Consider the following 25,595-nt stretch of genomic DNA (forward strand, 5'->3'; position numbering starts at 1 on the left):
TTGACGCCTCTCTCGATATTTTTTGTCGCATATTAGCAGTCGACCCCTCAACTAGACTTTTACCCTAATCGAGATAGATATAGACTTCTATATATCAAAATGATCTGGGCGAAAAAATAAATTCATTTAGCCATGTCCATCCGTCCGTCCGCCTGTCTGTGAACACGATAACATAAATAAATTTTGCGATATCTTAATGAAATCTGGTATGTAAGTTCCTGGGAACTCTTTAAAATGAAATTTCGAAAAATCGAAAAAGTGCGATAATTCATTAACAAAGAGGGATAAAGCGATAAAACGAGGCAGTTGTGTTGAACTTATGACGCAGAATAGAAAATTTGTAAAATTTCGGACAATGGGCGTGGCACCGCCCACTTTTAAAAGAAGTTAATTTAAAAGTTTTGCAAGCTGTAATTTGAGGGTCATTGAAGATATCATGATGAAATTTGGCAGGAACGTTACTCCTATTACTATATATGTGCTAAATAAAAATTAATTGGATAACGAACACGCCCACTTAAAAAAAAAATAATTTTAAAAGTCAAATTTTAGCAAAAAATTTAATATGCTTACAGTATATAAGTAAATTATGTCAAAATTCAATTCCAATAATGATATGGTGCAATAAAATACAAAAATAAAAGAAAATTTCAAAATGGGCGTGGGTCCGCCCTTTTTCATTCAATTTGTCTAGAATATTTTTAATGCCATAAGTCGAACAAAAATTTACCAATCCCTGTGAAATTCGGTAAGGGCATAGCTTCTATGACGATAACTGTTTTTTGTGAAAATGGGTGAAATCGGTTGAAGCCACGCCGTTTTTATACACAGTCGACCTTCTGTCCTTCCGCTCGGCCGTAAAGACGATAACTTGAGCAGAAATTGATATATCAAACTTAGTTCACGTACTTCTCTGAACTCACTTTATCTTGGTATGCGAAATCCGACTATGACCACGCCCACTTTTTCGACATCGAAAATTTCGAAAAATGAAAAAAATGCCATAATTCTATACCAAATACGAAAAAAGGGATGAAACATGGTGATTGGATTGGTTTTTTGACGTAAAATACAACTTTAGAAAAAACTTTGGAAAATGGGTGTGAAATCTACCATATTAAGTAGAAGAAAATGAAAAAGTTCTGCAAGGCGAAATCAAAAGCTCTTGGAATCATGGCAACAATACTGTTAGTGGTATTACTTATAAATAAATTAGCGATACCCGACAGATGATGTTCTGGGTCACCCTGGTCCACATTTTGGTCGATATCTCGTAAACGCCTTCACATATAAAACTAAGGGCCTCTCCCTTTTAAAACCCTCATTAATACCTTTAATTTGATACCCATATCGTACAGCCACATTACAAAGTCACCCCTGGTCCACCTTTATGGCGATATCTCGAAAAGGCGTCCAACTATAGAACTAAGGCTCACTCCCTTTTAAAATACTCATTACCACCTTTCATTTGATACCCATATCGTACAAACACGTTCTAGAGTCACTCTTGGTCCACCTTTATGGCGATATCTCGAAAAGGCGTCCACCTATAGAACCCACTCCCTTTTTAAATACTCTTTAATACCTTTCATTCGATACCCATGTTATACAAACACATTCCAGGGTTACACTAGATTCATTTTCCTACATGGTGATTTTCCCTTATTTGACAAAGGATATAGAAAAATCGTGCCAAAAACGTCACCCTTTGTCTACAATTTCGGAATCATAATTAGGAGCGCTTCGAAAATATTTCTGGGGTGATTTAAAAAAAAAAACTGATAAAGAAATGCGTTCAAATTTAACCAAATTTTAGTATTTAAATAAATATTCAAATAAAACGAATTGATAGCTGAAGAAAGATAACAAAGGCAAGTTGCTCCACTTTCTAGTATTACCATTTGTATGTATCCATGAAAAAGACAATTTTGTCTCCAAAGCTCTCAGCTGAGTATGTAATATTCGGTTACACCCGAACTTATCCTTCCTTACTTGTTTATAGTGTTATTATACTCACCGCATCAGCTAAAACATCGCCAGCGCGTTCTATTTTTAAAATGGTAACCTTTTCCTTCTCAACATCTTTGTGCAACTAAAAATTCATATAAAAGAGTAAAAAAGCACGCACTTAATACAAAAACAATTTTTTTTTTTCAAATTCCATTTTAACTACCTTCTCAACCATGGAGGCGTAGGGACTCAACATGCCGGTGATTAAAATAACATCAATTTTGCAACCCTTCAAAGTTAGATCCTTGCGACTGTAAAAAGGTCAATATACAAAAAGCATTTGTTTAATTATATGTACATTTTTTGCTAGCTTTAGAGAATATATGTATGTATTATATGGAACTTCTTACCTCATAAAGGCTTTGACGTAAAGTCCTACATTTTTGCTATTCAAAGTGCTGTGCAAACGTTTTTGATATTCACTCACAATTTTCTCCTTATCTGGATTATCACCGACCAATTGCTTTATATACATACACATAAGTATATATTCGTAAATTTTAAAGCAAATTTACATTGTGTGTAATGATGAGTTTTTTGATTGTGGCATTTGAAATAGTTAAAAAATAGCCAATTTGATGATGAATTCAAGAAACAGCGATTAAATATGAAATACAATGAAAATATGTTGAGATTATTGAAATATGTAGCGCATTTATATATAAAAACAGCAAACCAATAAATAGTAGGAGAAAGAGACTAAGTTAATAGATAGTTGCTATATCATAGTCTAAATAATAGGTGAATAGGGAAAAATGTGCATTATAATGACAAGGGAGACAAAGGGGTTATGCGTTTACCAATCAGAATAAATACTATTTGAACAAAACTTATACTCAATTTACACTTTTTTGTATTCTTTGTCGTGGTATGCGCGACATATATTACGCTTAGCTAAAAAATTAAATAGGTATAAAGAGGGTGATGTAATTAAAGTCTACATCTTGTGATGGGTGCGCCTAGGCGTAAGAGCAATATTTAATTGTGTATGTGGTTATTGATTTACTTTGAGTTAAAAACGACAATGTACTTTGAATATGTTGCTGTGTTGGTGAGAGTGAAATCTTCGTAGTGGTAGTTGATGAACGAGCTACAAGACAATACGTATGCACGTATATTTGTTAACACAATGAAAACAATTTGTAAATATGCTATAAGAATAGTACACAAAATCAAAACAAAATCTATTGCTAATATTAAACAATTAAAGCATTCTGAGTATGAATGAGCATTTCTTTGCAAAATATTTTTTTTTAAATACGCAAATAAACAATAGCCTCATCCGATGTTGTTACTCTGCTCGTTCGGGGACTAATAAATGCAAGACAATAATAATATGTGTGAACTGAGAGCGAATAGACGATCTCTGGTTTAATGCTTAGTAATGTATTTAATGGCGTTTTCTTTTCTGAAAATAATGTCGCCCTGTGCGGTGTTCTCTTTCGTGAGTTTGTGTGTTACATTCACAAAATATATTCCATTGAATAAGAAAAGTGGTATCATTGTCTACAAAGCGAGCTATTTTATATAGCACCAGTTCGAAAGTTAGAATTTCAGAGTGCAATATGAGTATAACATTTTTTTGTAGAAAAGAAAACTCAAATTTGAAAGTTTATATTCTTCGGCTGGACTGATTTGGATGGGAATTGGACACAGCTCTCTTTTTTGAAAGAAGGGATCACGCCCCCTGGAACAGTTGTATTTTAATTATTTGTAGCCGTGACTAAACGGTAAAGGTAAGCAATATTTAGATTTTATTTTCTGAAAAATTTTAGAGATCATTTTAAGATTTTTTGGAATAATTTCGGGGCAACTTAGATATTTTTTATGGATTATGTTGAAATTACTCCAGGCTCATTTCGGGACTGTGCTCGGATCTTTTCGCGATTATTTTAGGAATAACTTTGTGGCTTTTTCTAAAAATTTTTCGAACTATTTGGAAATCTATACGGGATTATATCCGGATATCTCGGCGCCATTTCGGTACTGTTTCCGATTAATTTCTGCATTATCATCGTAACATTTAGAAATGTTTTGCAAACATTTTGGCATTTTCGGTGATTAAAATGGTTCTATTTCGGTACTCTCCGCAGAATAATTTCGGGACTGTTTATAAATCATTTGTTTTCGGGGGAACATCGGTGCCATTTCGGAATTCTTGAAAATGTCAGTTAAGATTTGATATTTTGATATAATTCGAGATTGTTTAGATATACTTTCCGGATTATTTTTATATTAATAATAATAATTGAGGACTATTTCAGGATTATTTAAGATATCATATCGGAACTATTTCAGGAAGTTTACGGAATCATGGCTTGGAAACCCTTTTTACTGAAACGTTATAACACTAAGTCCATACCAACCGCGACCGAAAATATATGGTAAAATCCCTATATCCCTATTAAGTCATTTTGTTTTTATTCTGTATGTGAAAATAATGCTGTAATTTTCATGTAGCCGTAATTTTATAGTTTGGTGAAACAAGAAGTATACTTTAAGGGGCTACCACACGGATATGGGGTGAATTTGAATTATAGGTATGATAAACAATGGGGTAAATTGAGTATCGTAAAAAAATTAAAATCTATTATTGGTACACTGTATAAATGTATGTATGTGTAAGAATTGTTACAACGTAGACAGAACTATACAAAACAAATAAAATGTATAACAATGAATTGAGAAAATGCTGTGATTTCAAAAAAATTATAACTTGAACCATTTGTAAAATTTATAAGGTGCAACTTGTGAAGACGCTCTGGAGATTGCTGTAAGTTAAGCCATACATTTATTTATTACCTGGAACTGAAGTTAAAATAAAGAGCATTACATAACCTTTGAAGCTTTAGGCTTTAGGAATTTAGAAGGCTTGCAAGTCAACTGATTTTTAGCAAACATAATTTATAATCATGCTACACAAATATATCACTATTCATATTACGACTCCGATGTAGTTAATGCAAAATAAAAAAAAATGTTTCTTACAATATACAAAAAAAAAATTTGAAAATAAAAATATCTTACGGAGATTTATTATTTTTTCTGTCTTTTAATAACAGGTGTTAAGATAGAAAAAAATTTTTTTTTTAAGTCTTTTCCATATCTAAATAAATATTATTTAGGGAGAGGTAATAATAAATCTACAAAATAAATTCCTTCCTTCTGGTTTTCAACTAAAAAATTGGTTTACACATTTTGTAAGCTGTTTACTGCTCTGTATGGGCTGTTCTTATTTGAAATTTGCACAAATTCTTAAAAACCGTAAAATCTTATCTTTTACAGTTATTAGATGCTAATGTCAAAACTTTGCTGGACCCCAGTACTTAACTGATCCTAGATCTGTAACTTTATTGCCCTATATATGTATTTATTTAGTTATAATACCAAATTTTTAGAATCACCCCACACGCTACTAAATAGTTAAAATATTTTATTTTAAAATGACATTCGAAACTATTCCCTTTAAATATTTCCTGGAGCGCTTTCCACTTAAGAGTCCCGAAAAATGTGAAAAATATGCGCCTCAAAAATAAGATCATATAAGAGTCATTTATGTATGACTCCGATATTATAACAATTCTGAGCTCTATACCAAGAGCGTTCAGCAAGCAAAGCAAGTTTGAAACAAATATATGTGACCCGGTCTATGAAAAGGTGGCTTATGACTCAAAAAAGAAATTGCGAGAAACAGCTGTTAAAGATAAACAATGTATTTCTTCAGTTTCTTAGTAGTAGTAATTTTTTTTGAGTCATAAGCCACCTTTTCATAGACCGGGTCACATATATTATTTGGAAAAAAATTTCTTTACGCTCATTATGAGCTCATTTAGGAGTCAGATGTGAATGCAATTCCTCGTGCGATACGAACCTAATTTCATATACCATAGGAGCCTGGATATGATTTATACATGACACACCTTGACGTCATAAACAGCTCATTTTAGACTCTTTGGGTTCCGGAAATACCCATTTATAAAGCTTTTCGGAGCAATTTATAAATCTTTTTCGTCTCAAACATATGTACATACATACATTGTATTTTTGTTTTCAAATTACATGTTTTCGACATTCGGGATGGGTTATTGAAATTAGGGAATCATATACGCAGCATTGTTTGGAACAATAGTGTTTTGGAAAAGGTGCAGGTGTCCATATGCATATACTGAGGAGAGCATTGTGCAGTGAAAATCCATATATGTAAATCGTCTGGAGCTTCTGAGAAGTATTGATTTGGCACGGTCAGCAATAATAAAATTAACAAGGAATATGTCCATGCTGAACAGGAAAGCAGGAATCGCACTTACCAATGATGAACTTATTAATTTTTTTTTCAAATGTAATATTTTCAATAATACATAAAATATGAATATACATAATTATACATTCTGAGCATACAGCTCATAATTTTCATCTTATCAGAGTCATAAAAGACTCATACATAATCATATTTCTGATTATCGTATTTATCACATATTTTAGATTCATTTCCCACACCTTACTCATGAGCGCTCCGAGAATGTGTAATGGGAATACAATAATTTTTTACAACGTGTCGTGCTATATCCGATTTAAATTGACATGCACAATTTCCGCTAACCATCGCCGTAATGATCGGCATTTTAACAATGTAAGTACTTCTTGCTTTTTTCACTGTAACCACAAAACTGCCTCCATGGTATTCCGTCGTTGGTTTGTCAAGCACTCTATGTCTTTAATTAGAGCTGCCCCACTTTTATGGGTTTCCTTCAAAATTCCTATGTTCCATAAATGAATTCGAAAAGATTAATATAAGAAGCAAATTATGAGCTCTTTAAAAGCGAAATGAAAATCTGTTCGGACTCCAAGTTAGGCTCCCATAATATATGAAATAAGGCTCATATCGAGCGACCATTAATAGAAGGGAAATACAGTAATTTCGTGCTCTTAAATGAGCTCAGATATAGGTGTCCACTTTTTTGGCTTCGAATGCTTGTTGGGAATATAATTGAGAATTTTCTGCAGCTCTCTTTGTAAATTGGTATGGACGCTTTGCCTAGTCATATCTTTCATTATCTGAATATTAACCATGTTTGAAAGTTTTTTCGAAAATGAATTAATAAATCAAATCTAATCCAAATAAATCAAATCTAATAAATACTATCCCATTTTTTCCATTCCTCTTCTTTTTCCACTTTGTTATCTCTCTCTCTCGTTCTCTATCTCCCTCATCACCTCCTTCTCCCTCTCCCACTCCCTTTCTGTTTGCCTCTCACTTTCTCTATCCTCCGTTCTCGTCCTCTATCAGCACATTATCACCGTCCAGACAGTAAAAAGCATTACAAGAATAACGAACTATATACTTAAAACTAAACGAACGTGACTTCTGTTTGCTTTTCGGTTTATGTACAAAATTTTAAGATTTTCTTAGCACATTTAATGTGCTACATTAAACATTTTAAATTAGAAGCCTTGGGAACCAGCTAAATCTAACGATTTGAAAGTGAGTTATAAGCAATAAGGAAAAATTTTACGGTAGCAAATATTTAAAGCAAATTATGTTATGAAAATACAATAATGTGACTAATAACATTTGATGTACCTCCATGAACTGCTGTTGCCAGGTAGATCAAGTAATTTTAAGAAATATTAATTATTTAATTAAAGTTCCCGCATTATATATTTTTATAGTTTATTTGTAAATTTATTTGTAAGAAAAGAAAAAAAAATTAAAGAAAATATTTATTTTATACTTAATTAAAATAAGTAAAGACGGGACTGTCTTCGGCTATGCCGAAGATTTCATACCTTTCATGAATGGGCCTGAACAATAATCTTATCCCATTCGGAATATCCAAATAATCGGTTGTTTGAGATATGAAATAAATAGTGAACAGATGTACATATGTACATAGGCGATTTTTAAGATAAATAAAAAATAGGTAGGTAGTTTGTGTGAGGATGCAAAGTTTCACGTTTTTTGTGGTCTGCCTGACATAGCTATGACAATGAATCATTTATCTCAACAATATATAATGTACACGTAAGTATTGGATGAAATTTGAAGCTTCTGACCCTTAAAAACTAGAAATGACAGTTTATATGGCGTATATAATATATATATCACCGATCTCTATGATTTTTTTCAGACAACAATATATGCTATATACGAAAGTACATGGTGAAATTTGAAGGTTCTGGCTGTTAAAATGGGGCAGAAACTTGAAGGTTCTAGCTGTTAAAATGGGGCAGAAATCACGAAAAGTTTCTTATCTGAAAAATCGGTTGTATGGGAAACATACCATATATATGACCGATCTCTGTGATTTTTTCAGACAACAATATAGGTTATGTATATAAGCATTTGGTGAAATTTGAAGGTTCTAGCTGTTAAAATGGGGCAGAAATTACGAAAAGTTTCTTATCTGAAAAATCGGTTGTATGGGAAACATACCATATATATGACCGATCTCTGTGATTTTTTCAGAAAACAATATACGTTATATATATAAACATTTGGTGAAATTTGAAAGTACTACCTGTTAAAATGGGGCAGAAATTACGAAAAGTTTCTTTATCTGAAGAAGCGGTTGTATGGGAAACATACCATATTTATGACCGATCTCTGTGATTTTTTCAGACAATAATATAGGTTATGTATATAAGCATTTGGTGAAATTTGAAGGTTCTAGCTGTTAAAATGGGGCAGAAATTACGAAAAGTTTCTTATCTGAAAAATCTGTTGTATGGGAAACATACAATATATATGACCGATCTCTGTGATTTTTTCATAAAACAATATACGTTATATATATAAGAATTTGGTGAAATTTGAAGGTTCCAGCTGTTAAAATGTGGCAGAAATTACGAAAAGTTTCTTATCTGAATAATCGGCTGTATGAGATATATACTATATATACCACTGATCTATGCATTTTTATCAGACAACAATAAATGCTCTATACGTAAGCATTCGGTGTGAAATTTGAAGCTTCTAGCTGTTAAAATGGGCAGTAATTACGAAAAGCCTTTTATCTGAACAATCGGTTGTGGGGGATATATGCTATATATAAAACCCATCTCATCCATTTTTTCAGACAACAATATGTGTAATATACGAAAGTATATGGTGAAGTTTGAAGCTTCAATCTGATAAATTGAGGAAGATAGGACAAAAATTCTCTTTTCTAAAAAATCGTTGTTATGGGGGATATATGCTATAGTGGTCCGATTCGGCCGGTCCCGACAAATGTCTAATAGGACACCTAAATATACCTGCTCACCAAATTTTATCAAGATATCTCAAAAATTGAGGGATTAGTTTGCATACAAACAGATAGACAGGCAGACGGACATGGCTAAATCAATTCAGCTCTTCGTCCCGATAATTTCGGTATACTTATTGGTGGGCCTATATATATTTTCCGTTAAGGACTTACAATTTTGAGATTCGTGTCAAAGCTAATATACCATTTCATTTTCATGAAAGGTATAAAACGTTTTTTTTTTTACTAACAAATACTATACAGATACACACCAATACATATATAACGGGCATATTAATTCATTATGTGCAATGATTTTCATGTGAAATTCAATCAAACGCCCCTATTATGAATTTTCATACGATAGACGATAAACGCTTGCTAGCGTATCGTAAAAATTAGCTTTCATATTGCGATTTCCACACGCCCGATAGATGTACTATTGTGAATGACAGCAGAGTTTTGTTTACGAATTTTTGTGAATCTATACGAAACAGATAGCAAAACAAAACGTATATACTAACAATTCAATTGTTTTGTACGTAAAATTGGCAAAAGTTTTTAAAACTTGTAATAATAGAATGTTTTCTGCAACCTCTGTTGCCTTTTTTATAAACTCAAATGAACAAATTGACGAAACTTGCATAGAGGTCATAGAAAGAAGAAAATTGAGAGATGCTTCCAATCTTCTTGAAATGAACTCTACACTGTAAGTACTTGACATACTAAAAGTAAAAAAAAGTTGAATAAAAAAAAATAGATTTCAGAGTAGGTATGTCTTAACAGAAGTAGAAGGCAGTTTGCGCGCCCGCAAAAATAGGTCATCCATCCCAAATATTTTGAAGGTTTGAGCCACTTTAAGGTTTCTTGCCCAGGGTGTTGCAACAGAGTGTTGAGGCTTTAGTTGGATTCTTTTGGATTTTTTAATAATTTTATATTTACTTTTATTTAAATAGCTCCCAACGTATCGTGCAAAAATTTATTAACGATAGCTAGCGTAGAAAATTGAACTGCTGGTGCGGTAGTTAGCGCATGGCAATACCACGATAAACGATAAACGCTAACGATCGGATTTCACACCCTAGAATTTATTTCATAATACGGTACAACAGATTGCAAGCGTTTACCGTGTATCGTATAAGTTCATAATAGGGGTGAAATTTTAAAAACTATTTAATATTCATACATTTACATCAACTATTGTTGCAAAAAAGGTGTCTTTTACATACACACACACTAACACAAAAACTTACATGTCCAAATTTATGATACATTAAAAAGCTCTCTGCTGATTGTGCGATATCATCATTTTTCCATTGAATGAGCTGAAATTAGAATTTAATTATATAAAAACGGAGATCGCTTTATTGAATTTAAACAAACTTTTCGCTCTCCTCATTTTCACTTTCTTGCTGGCATGCTTTTAAGAGCTAACCCTTTCGCCATTTACTCATACTCGTACTTACCTTGGTTTTGAATGATTGCAGAACGCTAGCAGCGCTGCCAGTAGCATTTATCAACACCAAACCGAGTATACGCGAGGGATGTGCCAAACCAAAACGTGCCAAAACATTAGCGCCAGCACCCTCACCAAGGCCAATTACGTATTTGACATGTAGAAAATCCAAAACAGTTACGAGATCCTCACCAAGCGATTGCAATGATGGGAATTGAAAACTAAAAATAATAAACGAAAAAATTATGGAATTTCAAGTTCGCTGATTCCTCTTTATATCTATAATAAAAACTCAGTAAAGTTGTTAAACGAACGGTGTTGCCCTGCTTAGTCGGTGCATCAAACCATGCAATTGGATTAATCAGAAAAAGATTGAAATGATAGCCATTGATCGGGTAAACCCCGAGGCATGCTGGTACATAGATCCGACTGTCGTAGGAATGAAGCTGTCGATAGGAGCAATTTCTGGGTCGAAGCGTCTCCTCCATTTGTATAGCCTTACCAAGCTAGTGAAACCGTTGGGTACTCGCCACACTATGCTTACATTTGCGTGAAGCGTGTGCAACAATGTCATCACTAAATTTTCAGCTATACTCGTCCTATCTTCCGGAAAAATTTTCTCTCGAATACCCCAAGGATCATCGCATATGTTTTTGACAGCATCCATAATTACGTGCCATAAATTAAGCAGGAGCGACCGCCTTGGTGTGGCGGTGACGTGCTCAGCTTACCACACCGAAGGTCCTGGGTTCAAGTCCCAGGCAAAGCAACATCAAAAATTTAGAGTAAAGTTTTCTCAGCTAGAAAAAAGTTTGTATAAGCGGGGTCGTTCTTGGCAGAGCATTGACAAACAATCCGAGTGTCTGTCATGAAAGGCATCTCAGTGAAAATTTATCAGCCAAGCTGCTGCCGATCTGAGTCGATATAAAACATGTAGGTCCCATTCCGCCAATTTGTATGGAAATTTAACAGGAGCCCGACGCAAAATTAAAAGAAGAAGCTCGGCCGAAATTTCCACCGAGGTAAATCGCATCAGAGTTTGCGGCGGTGCTTATTGAGTCTCATCATATTCAACAAATTCAGTTAAAAGAGTTCGCCTTCTCTGAAGCCTTGCTTGTTTTCGAATGGTTTAGAGAGGTTGTTATTTAACAGACCTATTGGTGGAGCAGCTTATTCGCGTTCTACCAAATGCTCCTTTGTAGTCAAACAAGAGATGGTTCGTCTCGATTCTGTTGCTATAGGCTTTCCCTGGGATTTTTCGGTCCGTTAAGATCTGCCCTTAAGTAGATTTACCAGGCCTGAAGAAGCTCAAAGCTAGATATCTATACTATGTCTCATAACTATAGCACACATTTTCTTCCAGAGAACTAACTGGTGAGAAGTTTTTGTGATGCTCTTAGAGCATTCATTCATTTGAGTCACCAATTTTTCGAATATCTCTCTTGCACTGAATTGACCGTTATAAAAAAGCAAACAACTTCCTAGATTGTGCTTATAAAATAGTCTCATAACTATACATAGGCGGCTCTTGGAGCTCACGGGTCAGAGACGATACCATCAGACCTGGTTGGGCAGTGTAAGGAGAGCGCCATGTTTCTGGCGAGTCGGCAGATCGTTACCCTGATATGGGTGCCGGGGCATCGAAACATACAGGGTAACGATATGGCGGATGAGCTGGCATGGCGTGAGGCTGAGACATCAAGTCAGGAGCGAAGGAGGCCCTTGCACCCCTGGGACTCATCAAGGGTCGCATCTCTCAGTACTGGTTGGGTGAGGCCAACAATAGGTGGACCTTGCGGTTGCGGACCTGTAGAGTTTCCAAGAGCATGTGGCCACTATATAACGAAAAACGATCTGCAGCTGGCCTTAAGATGAACAGAATTGGTATATCCAGAGTAGTTGCGGTGCTCATGGGGCATTGGACAATTGGAGTACATGCGGCACGGATGGGACTGGAACACAATACCTCCTGTCGCAGCTGCAATCGTCCGGAGGCAGAGGAAACGGTTGAGCATCTGGTGTGCGAATGCCCAGCACACTGTCGAAGCAGAATAAAGTTTCTTGGAAAGCCCTTTTTCGAAAGCCTCCCAGAACTCAAGGATGTTAGGCCGGGAGGGCTTCTCAAATTCATAAACTCCACGGGATGGACATAGGGGGACGGGTTTTTCCCTGAGGCGCGTGAAAATGTTTATTAGCATTCTTACAACACCCTTTGATTCGTTAATTCACGAGTTTGTGGTATCAAAACGGCGCATTAGCGCTAATTGGGACTCGCCACTCCAACCAACCACACATAGCCCTCAGTTCGTAATCACTCTCTGAGGGGAAAGTAGCTTCTCCAGCGGTGATAAAATTGCTACGTGGAATAAAATTAACTAAAACCGAAAGAGGACATTTTCGGTTTTGAAAGAACAAAATTTTAAAATTTGCGAAATTACATAAAAATTATTGGAGTCGCAAAGTTGGGAGCAACATTTTATTAAATACAGCGGAGTATGATAAGAAAAGATTTGGAGGTCCGAAACAGAAACTTTCGGAATGCGAAACGAGAAAAATAATAACAAACGACAGCAACTCCTCGCTGAGTTGTTAAAAATTTTCGACACTCCTGAGGACAAGCGTAAGCAAATCAACAAAAATCAAGAAGCTCCAAATATTTGCCGCCAAAAATTCAAGATTGCTCCTTTTTTAACAAAGCGACATAAAAATGCTCGCATTGAGTTCGCTAAGAAACATATGAAAATGGACTGGTCTCAGGTAGCGAAGTTTAAATGCTTTTTTGAACCCATGTTTATGTCTCGCCTTTTGTTGCAGGTTATATTTTCAGATGAAAAAATGGAACTTAGATGGCCTGGACGGAAATAGAGAATATTGGAGGGATTTGGAGAAGGAGGTCCAAATGTTTTCAAAGAGGAATTTTGGAGGTGGGCCGTTGATGGGTTGGGGAGCATTTACAGGCGAAGCCGTACTAGAGGTGCAGTTTGTGAGCTCAAAAATGAAAAGTACACATCACTTTAATGTACTTCAGTGCAGTCTTCTTCCCTTTTTACGAGCAAATAGTGAAATAAGGTGGACTTTTCAGCAGGATAATGCACATACATGTCAGTCGCGAAGCAACAAAAAAAAAAATTTCTGAAAATAGAGTTAATATTTTGGATTGGCCAGCTTGTTCGCCCAACCTTAATACCATGGAGAATATATCGGGATTGTTAGCTCGTAGAGTCTATGCCGAAAGTCACCAATATAGGTCCACAAATGAACTAAAGTGTGCCCTTGTGGATAAGTGGGAGCAACTGGAAGATAAATTCCATGTATAATAGAATCTTTAAATGTATTCAACAAAATGGAAATCAAATAAATTTAAGATATCACATTAAAAACTCAAATTTTAGACAATTCTTTAAATGTGATATAGTTATGGAACGATTTCTTATACCCAATGAGGACACTCTTTTGCTTTTGTATGACGTTAACATTAATAGAAGATAGTAATTCAAAAATGAGTTACTGAAACGAAAGACGATAAACAGCTCCACTTTTCCTAATTTTTATTTTGTTTCTATTGCGTATCCCAAATATTTTCCAGCTGTTCTCTAAAGAAAAATGTGTGATATAATTACGTCACGCATTTCTTCTTCGCCATAGTCGAGGGGTGTAAGATATTTTCGAGTATCATAGATAGTGCTATCCGGAGCAAAAATCCTCTCGCTTTTTTACTACGACAAGAGGTGTTCCTGTTACCAGATTAGCAATATTCTCGTGCTGGATATTTTCTCGATATTGAAGGTTTCTGTCACGCACAGGATTTGTTGGCCCTTTAGACTTACTTTTACTGGGCATTTGTCTCCACTACATTTGGCACAGAACTTAGGTCTTCCAGTTCCGAACTGCCAAACAGAATATTCGAGTCGAACGATTCGGTATCATGATGGCCATGATATCAGTGGGCATTTTTTCAGCGCAGGAGGGAGCTGAACTAACCTACTGCGGGATCAAAGACCACCGCCTTGCTCACCTTGCATTGCCCTTTTTTCTTGTTTTCTTGGCTACAGTATTAGATGGCGCAAATCTTGACTGTTTTCACTCTTTGCTCCGCTCGTCACACTTTCTGTCTTCGAAATGTTTAACATGGTCATTATCAGAATAGAGAGCTATCTTTCAAAGTTTTGTACTCCTAATTTTGATTGAAAGTGGGTCAGGGCAGCCAAACTTGAATCAATGTATCTTCCGGGCTAGTTACAACATCTTGCTCGTGTTGTCTAGAGTTAGAGAACAAGGAATAAGAATTCTGGATTTTAACTAGAGAAACTCTTTAATAAGCGGGGTCGCCCCTCGTCAGAGGTTTGGCAAACACTCCGATTGTATTTCTGCCTTGAAAAGCTTCTCAGTGAAAATTCAACAGCCTTGTAGCGTCGGAGTCGCAATAAAACATGTAGGTCTCGTGCCACGATTTCGTAGGAAAAATTAAAAGGAGCACGACGCGAAGCTCCGCCTTAATATCCTCGGAGGTAAATCACGCCAACTACAGACCTACTCTGGGAGCATTGTTCATGATCCAAATGACGTATGCCTAGAGTAACTTCTTCAACACTATTTGACATGAATACAAACATATCAATGTAAAAAGAGGCCAAATATATTTTCACTTACTTGTCAGGTAATGGCTCAGCGTTGTCGGCATGTCCTGGTACGTCAATGTGTATGAAACAGGAACGCTCCTTGATTTCGGTCATACATGGACTGTTGACAAACTCCTGGAACGAATTGTCTGGTAAGAGAGGGAAAAAAAGATTGGCCGGTTAACACCGGAAATTAAATGTTTTGAGAAAGAAATGAAATTAAAAAAAAAGCTATTATGGTTTAACCCCCTTTTAAGCGAGTTGTGAAAGCAAACGTTATTTATAAACACTTCCTATTATATCTTCATCCTTAGGGCCGTTTTCACCATCTTCAGTTAATGCTAACTGACACTTCATTTGATAGAAATCATTCGGTGATCTACCACATAAAGTACCAGTGAGCTTTAAATGTACGAGTAGATGATAAAATTAATCCTTAATTAACATAGCAGTATTTAGTGATACGCATTTTCGGTTCAGAACTAGACTTAAAGTACCAAATAAGTACTAGCTCAAATGTAACTTCATTTTCTTTAGTTTCTACCAAGGGAATTTCATCGCCATAGATTCAACAGAGTACATTTAGACAATAACAAGCAACTTATATTTCAGTCAATTCGTATTGAACATGCCACGCCCTCAGAGGGCATTTTCGGGGACTTACGGAAGAGTTCCTACGCGGAAATATTTCGCATCGGATATTTTTTAAAGAGCGGCCGAAAGCTGGCAATGTAGAAATCAATCTGCTATGTAAAGTATTTCTAATTTTTGCCTGTATCTGAACTACTATCTTAAAAAGAAGGTTGAGATGGAGTCATCGAAAAAGGGGATAAAATTGTATTAGAAGAAAGATATAGAATTTCGGTCTGGTTCAAGCAAAATATGTAGTACCATTAAAAAAGTAGATCTCAACTGTACATTTTTACACTAGTTCGGAACTATCGAAAAAGTGCCGACAAATCAACTAATTCTAAAATGAAAACTTTCATGTAGTTCGGGAATACAGAAAAGTTGATGCAACAGGGACAATTTCCATGGGCTGGGTCATGACAGCCGCCGTGGTGTGGTGGTAGCATGCTCCGCCTACCACACTGAAGGTCCTGGTTTCACGCCCTGGGCAAAGCAACATAAAAATTTTAGAAACAAGTTTTTTCAATTAGAAGAAGGGTTTTTTAAGCGGGGTGGCGACCCCAGGCAATGATTAGCACACACTCTGAGTGTATTTCTGCCATTAAAAGCTTGCCAGTGAAAAGTCATCTGCCTTGCAGATGCAGAAGTTATTTATACAGCGTATAGGGTTTGTTGTCTATACTAAGGGACGGTTTTTCAGTACAAATTAAACTCACTTTGTCAGTTAAACTACGCTTAAACTTATTCTGATCGATCTGGCAGGGTTAAACTATAATTAACCTATCAGTTATTTGCGCTCGTTTGCAATGGCGTCGAATATAACCAACACACATTTGGCCTTGAGTACCATTCGAGCTTATGTTGATAACTAGCATACTTCTAAAATCTCAAACCTTGTTTCCAAACAGTGTCTCAAATTGAGAAACATAGCCCACTCAGCAAAAAGGAATTTTTTATAAAGCAAAAGATGCTGTTACTTAAGTTGAAAAAATGATAGTTCTCAACTTCTACCCAAAAAAGGTGTGATGGTAACGTGCTCCGCCTATCACACCGTATGCCCTGGGTTCAACTCCCGGGCAAAGCAAAATCAAAATTTTAGAAATAAGGTTTTTCAATTAGAAGAAAATTTTTCTAAGCGGGGTCGCCCCTCGGCAGTGTTTGGCAAGCGCTCCGGGTGTATTTATGCCATGAAAAGCTCTCAGTGAAAAATCATCTGCCTTGCAGATGCCGTTCGGAGTCGGCATAAAACATGTAGGTCCCGTCCGGCCAATTTGTAGGGAAAATCAAGAGGAGCATGACGCAAATTGGAAGAGAAGCTCGGCCTTAGATCTCTTCGGAGGTTATCGCGCCTTACATTTTTTTATTTTTTTTAATTGGACTCAAATGAAAAATTCCAATACTACAGTATTTTCACGAAAATAAAATATTTATAATTAATTTATAATTTATAACGCTTTATTACTGCTACCAGCCAGTTGTTTATTTCTCACAATAAACAGCTGTTGGCGTTGGTAGTACCACGTTAGAGAAAATTTTTTTTTTCAACTGAAGAAATGTGTTGAATATTCATTTGAAAACTACACATTTCTCAAAGATTGGAGAATAATTTGAGAACGACGTTGGAGATCAACTCGAGAACTATAAATTTTACAAATTTGGAGAATGATGTTGAATTTTTACTTGAGAACTATCAGGTTTAAGAATAATTAGAGAATGATGTTGGATATCAAATCCAGAACCAGATATATATTCCTTTAATGGTGGAAAAATATTTTTTCTATGTTTTTTTGGTAAACAAAATCCAGCTGTTGCCATATCTATAAATTATCTAGATAATAGAAAACCAATGGTTAGGTTGAACTGGCCTGTCCCTGAGGACCTCACATAGACTGATTGAGTCCTTAGTGTTACCGGAAGTTTGTTTTAACGACCAAACTGAAAAACCCTATCAAAAAACAGGACCTATGTTATAAAATAACTCCGTCCTCTTGGCAAATACTAGAAGCTTTCTAGGACTTAAGTCACTTGCTGCTTCTAGATCTGACAGCTATATCACTCCTAATAGCTGGAGTCTTAGCCTGGCACAGAACGTGCTCGATCGTTTCCTCCTCCAACCCGCACTTCCTACATCTGCTATCACTGACCAAGCGTAATTTAAAGGCATGTGACGCCAGAAGGCAGTGTCCAGTCAAAATAGAAAACCAATGTTGCCGTAAAAAAAGCCTACCCCAAAGGCGGCCTAAAACCGTGACTGGAAAGCTGCTCTGTAGTTTAACTGGAGTTTGAGTTTGTCTAGAGTGCAAGCAAACTTATTCTGAGCTTCTTAACTTAACCAACTATTGAAAAAAGCCAAAAAAAAAAAACAAAAAAATTGTATTTGCCACACTTCCCAATTAAAAAGTGCATTTAAATTTTTTGCAATATTCCGCCATGTTTTTTTTGCAAAACCACTTACAAAAGATTGCTCTTAATGTTACATGGAATAGAAAGCATTGCATGTGCCATTTTGTATTTCTCTGTTACTGTTTATTTATTTCGAATTAAATTTATTACATTACGTTGATATTTACTGCATGCCTTTTACTTCTACGCAATTTCTTGTTTTCATTTATTACTTAGCGCATTTGAGGGTTCATATAAATTTACTTTATTTGTTATAGCAAGGTTATGATGATAAAAAAGGGGAAAAATAATATTTTTCAATAACTTACGGTTGCATCCAAGATCGTGGACTGTAATAAAGACGGCACGTTTCTCTTGCTGCGTCAAATCGCCCTAATGGAAATTTGAGTGAATTTTTATTATTATGTACAATTTTTATTTTGTTTATAAGAGTTAAATTCATTGTTGTTATTGAAAATACCTGTACTGTTACGGTTAATTCACCACTCTTATCTGTATTAACAAGGTATTTCTGCAATGAATAAAGGAATAAAAAAAACTTATTGTTAAATAATTTTTTTTATTTTGTTAATTTAGCGATTTTAAAGTTTTGTTGGAATATGAATTCGAAAAGCGAGGATTTCAAGCTAGGAAAGGTATGAAATGACCAGCATGAGATTGTTGATAGTTGACTTGATTGATAGTTGAATTGTTTTGTGTACTTAAGTGCTATTCTTTTTTTATAAGCTTTTATATACTTTCACTTGGCTGTTGTTTGTAATCAAATCTTGCAAGTTAAATTTGATACACTTCGTGGTGTCCGATTGAGCTGAAATTTTGCACACATGTATAACTCCGATGACAATGCAATATTACTTTGAGAGAATTCGATAAATTAATCGATAACAGAGTTATCGGTAAAGATTTGTGTTCACAAGGGAATAAAAGCCTAAGTCATTTGTTTAGAGGATGGTGAATAACCTACAGCGGCTCAAGAACGACGTAACTTCGCTTTATTTGTGTATACAACGAACGTAGAAGTTAGGCTGTTATCGCTCAATGTTGCATACTGTTTTGCGCACTTGATTTTGTTTTACAGATTTAACCCACAGAGCAGAGATCTGCAATAAGTAGTTGTAAACTGAGCGCGACATAGGCAAAGTCACAATAAAATATGATTTTAAGTTAGTTAGCACTGTTTGACACAATTTTAAATGTGCTCTATGTCAAAAATGCTTCAACTAACTTAGTCACATTTTATTTCCATTATGAATATGCCCCAATATATTCGCATCATGTTATAAAAAATCGTGTACTCATACTCAGTCAGGGTTATTTAAACGTAGCGATTCGTATCAGTAATTTGGTTCAGAAGTTTTTTCATCCTGACACCGCGTTAGCGTTGAACGCGAAAGATCTGACAACCGAAGATGCTGATATCCGAAGTGAAGCAAATTTTGGTAAACACATACGATATGTTTTCTCGAAAATCTGTATATTCATATGTATGTATGTATTTAACGTTTTGTCGTTGCAAGAACACGTGAACATGTGTATGAACATATATACAAATTCATTTGAATGAGTTGAACAAAGCATGGGGCGTATTCAAAAAGCACAACTACTGGGGAAGTTGATTAGTGATAACTTCTTGGAACGCACAGTTGCAACTTTACGACAATTAGTGAGCATAAAAAATTTCCGCTCTATTCACTCAACGTTTTTATCGATTGGTTGTTGACAGTTGACTCAACGTATCGTTTCAAAAGCACAATTTCTTTCACTCAGCTGATAACTGATTATTAGCAAGATCAATTAATTAATGGAACAAAAACCAATGATCAGATTGATGTTAATAATATAATGCACTCACACATTAACAAAACAGGAGGTCTTCCAAAAGAACTAGAAATATTTGTTGGTGCTAAAGTTATGTTGAGACCTAACGTTGACGTTGCTAAGGGACTTGTAAATGGAGCAATAGGTCACATCACTGAAATTATATCGCCATATTACAGACGTGCTCAACTATACCATAACGATATACCATCGGTTCGCGTAGACTTTGGTAACGATGGTGATCACATAATACAGCCTAAATCAGTTCATTTTCCTTCTAAATTTAATCACGGCACAGCTGAAAGAAGAATGCTCCCGACTGTCTTGTCGTGGGCTTCAACTGTGCACAAAATGCAGGGAACTACTGTAGATCATGTTGTTATTTATCCCAGCTGCAAATTATTTGCTGCTGGTCAAGCTTATGTGGCTTTAAGCCGAGTTAGGTCTTCAGCAGGTTTTCGAATCGATGAACTTGACTGTTCAAAGTTGACTTCGAAGAAACCTTGTAATGTTGATGCATTAAAAGAAATGGATAGGATGAGAAACGTTACAAATAACTAAGTAAAGATTACATAACTAATTTAACCAATATTTTACCCTACTAAAAATTTATAAAAATTGATATTTAAATTAAATTTAAGAAAAAAGCTTTTCTAAGAACAAGCTTTTATTACTTGTTAATAAAACGAACTAAAAAGTAAAAAATAAAATTAAAGAAAAAAAACTTTTTTAAAAATAAGCTTTTATTATTGGTTAATAAAATTAACTAAAATTTAAAAAATAAAATCAAAGAAAAAAAAACTTTTTTAAAAATAAGCTTTTATTACTGGTTAATAAAATTAACTAAAAAGTAAAAAATATATTGACTGTAAAGAAATATAACACTTTATAAGTTCATTGTAACATTTAACGATAATTGGGCTTCTTCGTCTGCGACAAAAAAATTCCATATTGTACATAACTAAATATTTTTAACAATAAAACTTTACACCTAAATTATTAAATCTTACAGTTTGTATCATAGTCCTAGTTGTTCTAATAAAAAGCGTGTTAAATTTTAATGGTATAATTAAGAACATTTAGGACCTCCTTTTCTTGCTACTACAATGTAACACGTTTTTTATTAGAACAATTAGGACTGTGATACAAACTGTAAGATTTAATAATTTAGGTGTAAAGTTTTAATGTTAAAAATATATAAATATGTACAATATGGAATTTTTTTGTCGCAGACGAAGAGGCTTAATTATCGTTAAAGGTTACAATGAAGTTATAAAGTGTTATATTTCTTTACAGTCAATTTATTTTTTACTTTTTAATTAATTTTATTAACCAATAATAAAAGCTTATTTTTAAAAGTTTTTTTTTCTTTAATTTTTATTTGTGCTTTGAGTCAAACCACGTTAAGGGGAAATTATGTTATGTTAGTGACTTCCACGCAAATTGTCACGGCGTTATACATAATCTGGGCATAAAAGTGTCAATGAATTATCATTGCTTCCCTGTATAGTGAGGACAAGTGCGAAGATCTATAGACAATGATGCAATAAAAGTAAATTTCGACGTTTTTACTTCGTTTATATTAGTTTCGTATAATGTTATTTAAAAAAAAAAAAAAATTGGAGGATATTACAATCTCAATGTTGCATACTGTTTTGCGCACTTGATTTTGTTTTACAGATTTAACCCACAGAGCAGAGATCTGCAATAAGTAGTTGTAAACTGAGCGCGACATAGGCAAAGTCACAATAAAATATGATTTTAAGTTAGTTAGCACTGTTTGACACAATTTTAAATGTGCTCTATGTCAAAAATGCTTCAACTAACTTAGTCACATTTTATTTCCATTATGAATATGCCCCAATATATTCGCATCATGTTATAAAAAATCGTGTACTCATACTCAGTCAGGGTTATTTAAACGTAGCGATTCGTATCAGTAATTTGGTTCAGAAGTTTTTTCATCCTGACACCGCGTTAGCGTTGAACGCGAAAGATCTGACAACCGAAGATGCTGATATCCGAAGTGAAGCAAATTTTGGTAAACACATACGATATGTTTTCTCGAAAATCTGTATATTCATATGTATGTATGTATTTAACGTTTTGTCGTTGCAAGAACACGTGAACATGTGTATGAACGTATATACAAATTCATTTGAATGAGTTGAACAAAGCATGGGGCGTATTCAAAAAGCACAACTACTGGGGAAGTTGATTAGTGATAACTTCTTGGAACGCACAGTTGCAACTTTACGACAATTAGTGAGCATAAAAAATTTCCGCTCTATTCACTCAACGTTTTTATCGATTGGTTGTTGACAGTTGACTCAACGTATCGTTTCAAAAGCACAATTTCTTTCACTCAGCTGATAACTGATTATTAGCAAGATCAATTAATTAATGGAACAAAAACCAATGATCAGATTGATGTTAATAATATAATGCACTCACACATTAACAAAACAGGAGGTCTTCCAAAAGAACTAGAAATATTTGTTGGTGCTAAAGTTATGTTGAGACCTAACGTTGACGTTGCTAAGGGACTTGTAAATGGAGCAATAGGTCACATCACTGAAATTATATCGCCATATTACAGACGTGCTCAACTATACCATAACGATATACCATCGGTTCGCGTAGACTTTGGTAACGATGGTGATCACATAATACAGCCTAAATCAGTTCATTTTCCTTCTAAATTTAATCACGGCACAGCTGAAAGAAGAATGCTCCCGACTGTCTTGTCGTGGGCTTCAACTGTGCACAAAATGCAGGGAACTACTGTAGATCATGTTGTTATTTATCCCAGCTGCAAATTATTTGCTGCTGGTCAAGCTTATGTGGCTTTAAGCCGAGTTAGGTCTTCAGCAGGTCTTCGAATCGATGAACTTGACTGTTCAAAGTTGACTTCGAAGAAACCTTGTAATGTTGATGCATTAAAAGAAATGGATAGGATGAGAAACGTTACAAATAACTAAGTAAAGATTACATAACTAATTTAACCAATATTTTACCCTACTAAAAATTTATAAAAATTGATATTTAAATTAAATTTAAGAAAAAAGCTTTTCTAAGAACAAGCTTTTATTACTTGTTAATAAAACGAACTAAAAAGTAAAAAATAAAATTAAAGAAAAAAAACTTTTTTAAAAATAAGCTTTTATTATTGGTTAATAAAATTAACTAAAATTTAAAAAATAAAATCAAAGAAAAAAAAACTTTTTTAAAAATAAGCTTTTATTACTGGTTAATAAAATTAACTAAAAAGTAAAAAATATATTGACTGTAAAGAAATATAACACTTTATAAGTTCATTGTAACATTTAACGATAATTGGGCTTCTTCGTCTGCGACAAAAAAATTCCATATTGTACATAACTAAATATTTTTAACAATAAAACTTTACACCTAAATTATTAAATCTTACAGTTTGTATCATAGTCCTAGTTGTTCTAATAAAAAGCGTGTTAAATTTTAATGGTATAATTAAGAACATTTAGGACCTCCTTTTCTTGCTACTACAATGTAACACGTTTTTTATTAGAACAATTAGGACTGTGATACAAACTGTAAGATTTAATAATTTAGGTGTAAAGTTTTAATGTTAAAAATATATAAATATGTACAATATGGAATTTTTTTGTCGCAGACGAAGAGGCTTAATTATCGTTAAAGGTTACAATGAAGTTATAAAGTGTTATATTTCTTTACAGTCAATTTATTTTTTACTTTTTAATTAATTTTATTAACCAATAATAAAAGCTTATTTTTAAAAGTTTTTTTTTCTTTAATTTTTATTTGTGCTTTGAGTCAAACCACGTTAAGGGGAAATTATGTTATGTTAGTGACTTCCACGCAAATTGTCACGGCGTTATACATAATCTGGGCATAAAAGTGTCAATGAATTATCATTGCTTCCCTGTATAGTGAAGACAAGTGCGAAGATCTATAGACAATGATGCAATAAAAGTAAATTTCGACGTTTTTACTTCGTTTATATTAGTTTCGTATAATGTTATTTAAAAAAAAAAAAAAATTGGAGGATATTACAATCTATTTTTCTGTAACTTCCCTAGAGCTAGAGTCTTGAAACTTGGAACACGAGTCGGAACAGCATGAGAATTTAACATTAGGGGGGGAAACTTTCTAGAAGGTTCAGATATCGTGAAAATTCAAAAAATCGTTCGAGCTTGGAAATTTTGCTTTCGAGTTTTAATTAACTTTCCGATGACCCACTGACCTGAAACTTTGAACATAGCTTTGGATGTAATATTTCAGATCAAAAACTTTTTTGCAACATGTGAAAATTTGCGACCGCTTTTGGGTAACTTCTCATAGAACTAGTGCCTTGAAACTAGTGCCATGCTTCAGAACTCCATAACAATACATCAGGAGGAAAAAAAATCGCTAGGTGGTCCAGGGATCGTGAAAACTCAAAAAATCTTCCGAGTTTTGAAATTTAGCTTTCGTGTTTTAAGGAACTTCCCGATAACACTTTGATACTTTGAACGAAATCTTGGGCTCTATTGGGTTGAAATACAATAATGTTGAACAATGTTGAAAACACAAATACTTAAAGTTGTTTGATATTAAAAATTTAACATAACCAGAGTAATTAATTAAATTTTTAAGGAACTTGAAGTTCAGCAAGATTATGTCTTTGTATAAAGAGAAATTTCTCGTTTCTTTTGGTGCGTTTATATAAATGAAATAAAATTTGTTATGTTCGTGTTATTTAAAATTGCATTAAGGGAGTTCAGAATGTTGTGCGCTTAATATTGTGCAATTATACAAAACATTTATCACAAATCGTGAGCAACTTCTTTGTTTCAATATACAAGATTTGTAACAGATATAAATAAATGACAACTCTCTGCATAAATCACAAACTACATACATATGATCCCTTGTTTCTCAAGATATATCGATAGCCATTCGATAGTATAGCTTTGACCAAGTAAATTTTGCATAATGAATTTTCTATTTTCGGTGTCAATGTCATAAGAAAATGCCTAAGAATTTTGTTTATCTTCCCCTTTTAAGCCAAACTTGAGGGTTTTTTATTTCCAAATATGTAATTTATTTTATATTTTTCATTTTTTTAACACAATTTCGTTGGAGGTGCTTTCTGAATGCATCAACTGAAATATGTAAAGATTTCGTGTGGATTTCTTCAAGGGTCCAAATGCACAATAAATTCTTGCAATTTTGATTTTAAGATTTAGGAAAATAAAAAGAAAAATTTATATTTTTAAAAAAAAATTTTTATGTTTGGTTTAGAAAATTAAAAAATTCTTGAGTTATAAAGCGCTGGCAAAGTTGACGTATCCATATCCATATAAAACAGCTGATCGAACCTACCTTATGGAAATCAATGTAATCGATTAATGGTGCCATGCCATAACGCTAACA

At 34.1% G+C, this 25,595-nt stretch overlaps 1 protein-coding gene and 1 long non-coding RNA gene across 3 annotated transcripts in view; one reads left to right on the top strand and one right to left on the bottom strand.

Moving 5' to 3' along the window:
* The window catches only part of LOC137236394 (uncharacterized protein ZK1073.1), a 469,888-nt gene that overhangs the window by 10,416 nt on the left and 433,877 nt on the right, over positions 1-25,595 (bottom strand). Inside the window, exons 3-10 of one of the 2 annotated variants that reach the window (XM_067758971.1) lie at positions 18,823-18,873; positions 18,671-18,734; positions 15,361-15,478; positions 10,721-10,931; positions 10,508-10,579; positions 2,361-2,473; positions 2,174-2,261; positions 2,018-2,092 (exon numbers count right to left, since the gene is read on the bottom strand). In XM_067758971.1, coding sequence (XP_067615072.1) covers positions 2,018-2,092; positions 2,174-2,261; positions 2,361-2,473; positions 10,508-10,579; positions 10,721-10,931; positions 15,361-15,478; positions 18,671-18,734; positions 18,823-18,873 — 792 coding nt within the window. Of the gene's footprint in view, positions 1-2,017; positions 2,093-2,173; positions 2,262-2,360; positions 2,474-3,016; positions 4,819-10,507; positions 10,580-10,720; positions 10,932-15,360; positions 15,479-18,670; positions 18,735-18,822; positions 18,874-25,595 lie in introns of those variants that run through there. The other variant, XR_010948393.1, reaches the window with a different exon arrangement.
* LOC137236399 (uncharacterized) lies at positions 2,631-4,596 on the top strand. Its single transcript, XR_010948396.1, has 2 exons — positions 2,631-3,746; positions 4,275-4,596. It is a non-coding gene; the product is annotated as an uncharacterized lncRNA (long non-coding RNA).

The sequence above is a fragment of the Eurosta solidaginis genome, chromosome 1 (assembly GCF_040869045.1).
Source record: "Eurosta solidaginis isolate ZX-2024a chromosome 1, ASM4086904v1, whole genome shotgun sequence".
Lineage (NCBI taxonomy): Eukaryota > Metazoa > Arthropoda > Insecta > Diptera > Tephritidae > Eurosta > Eurosta solidaginis.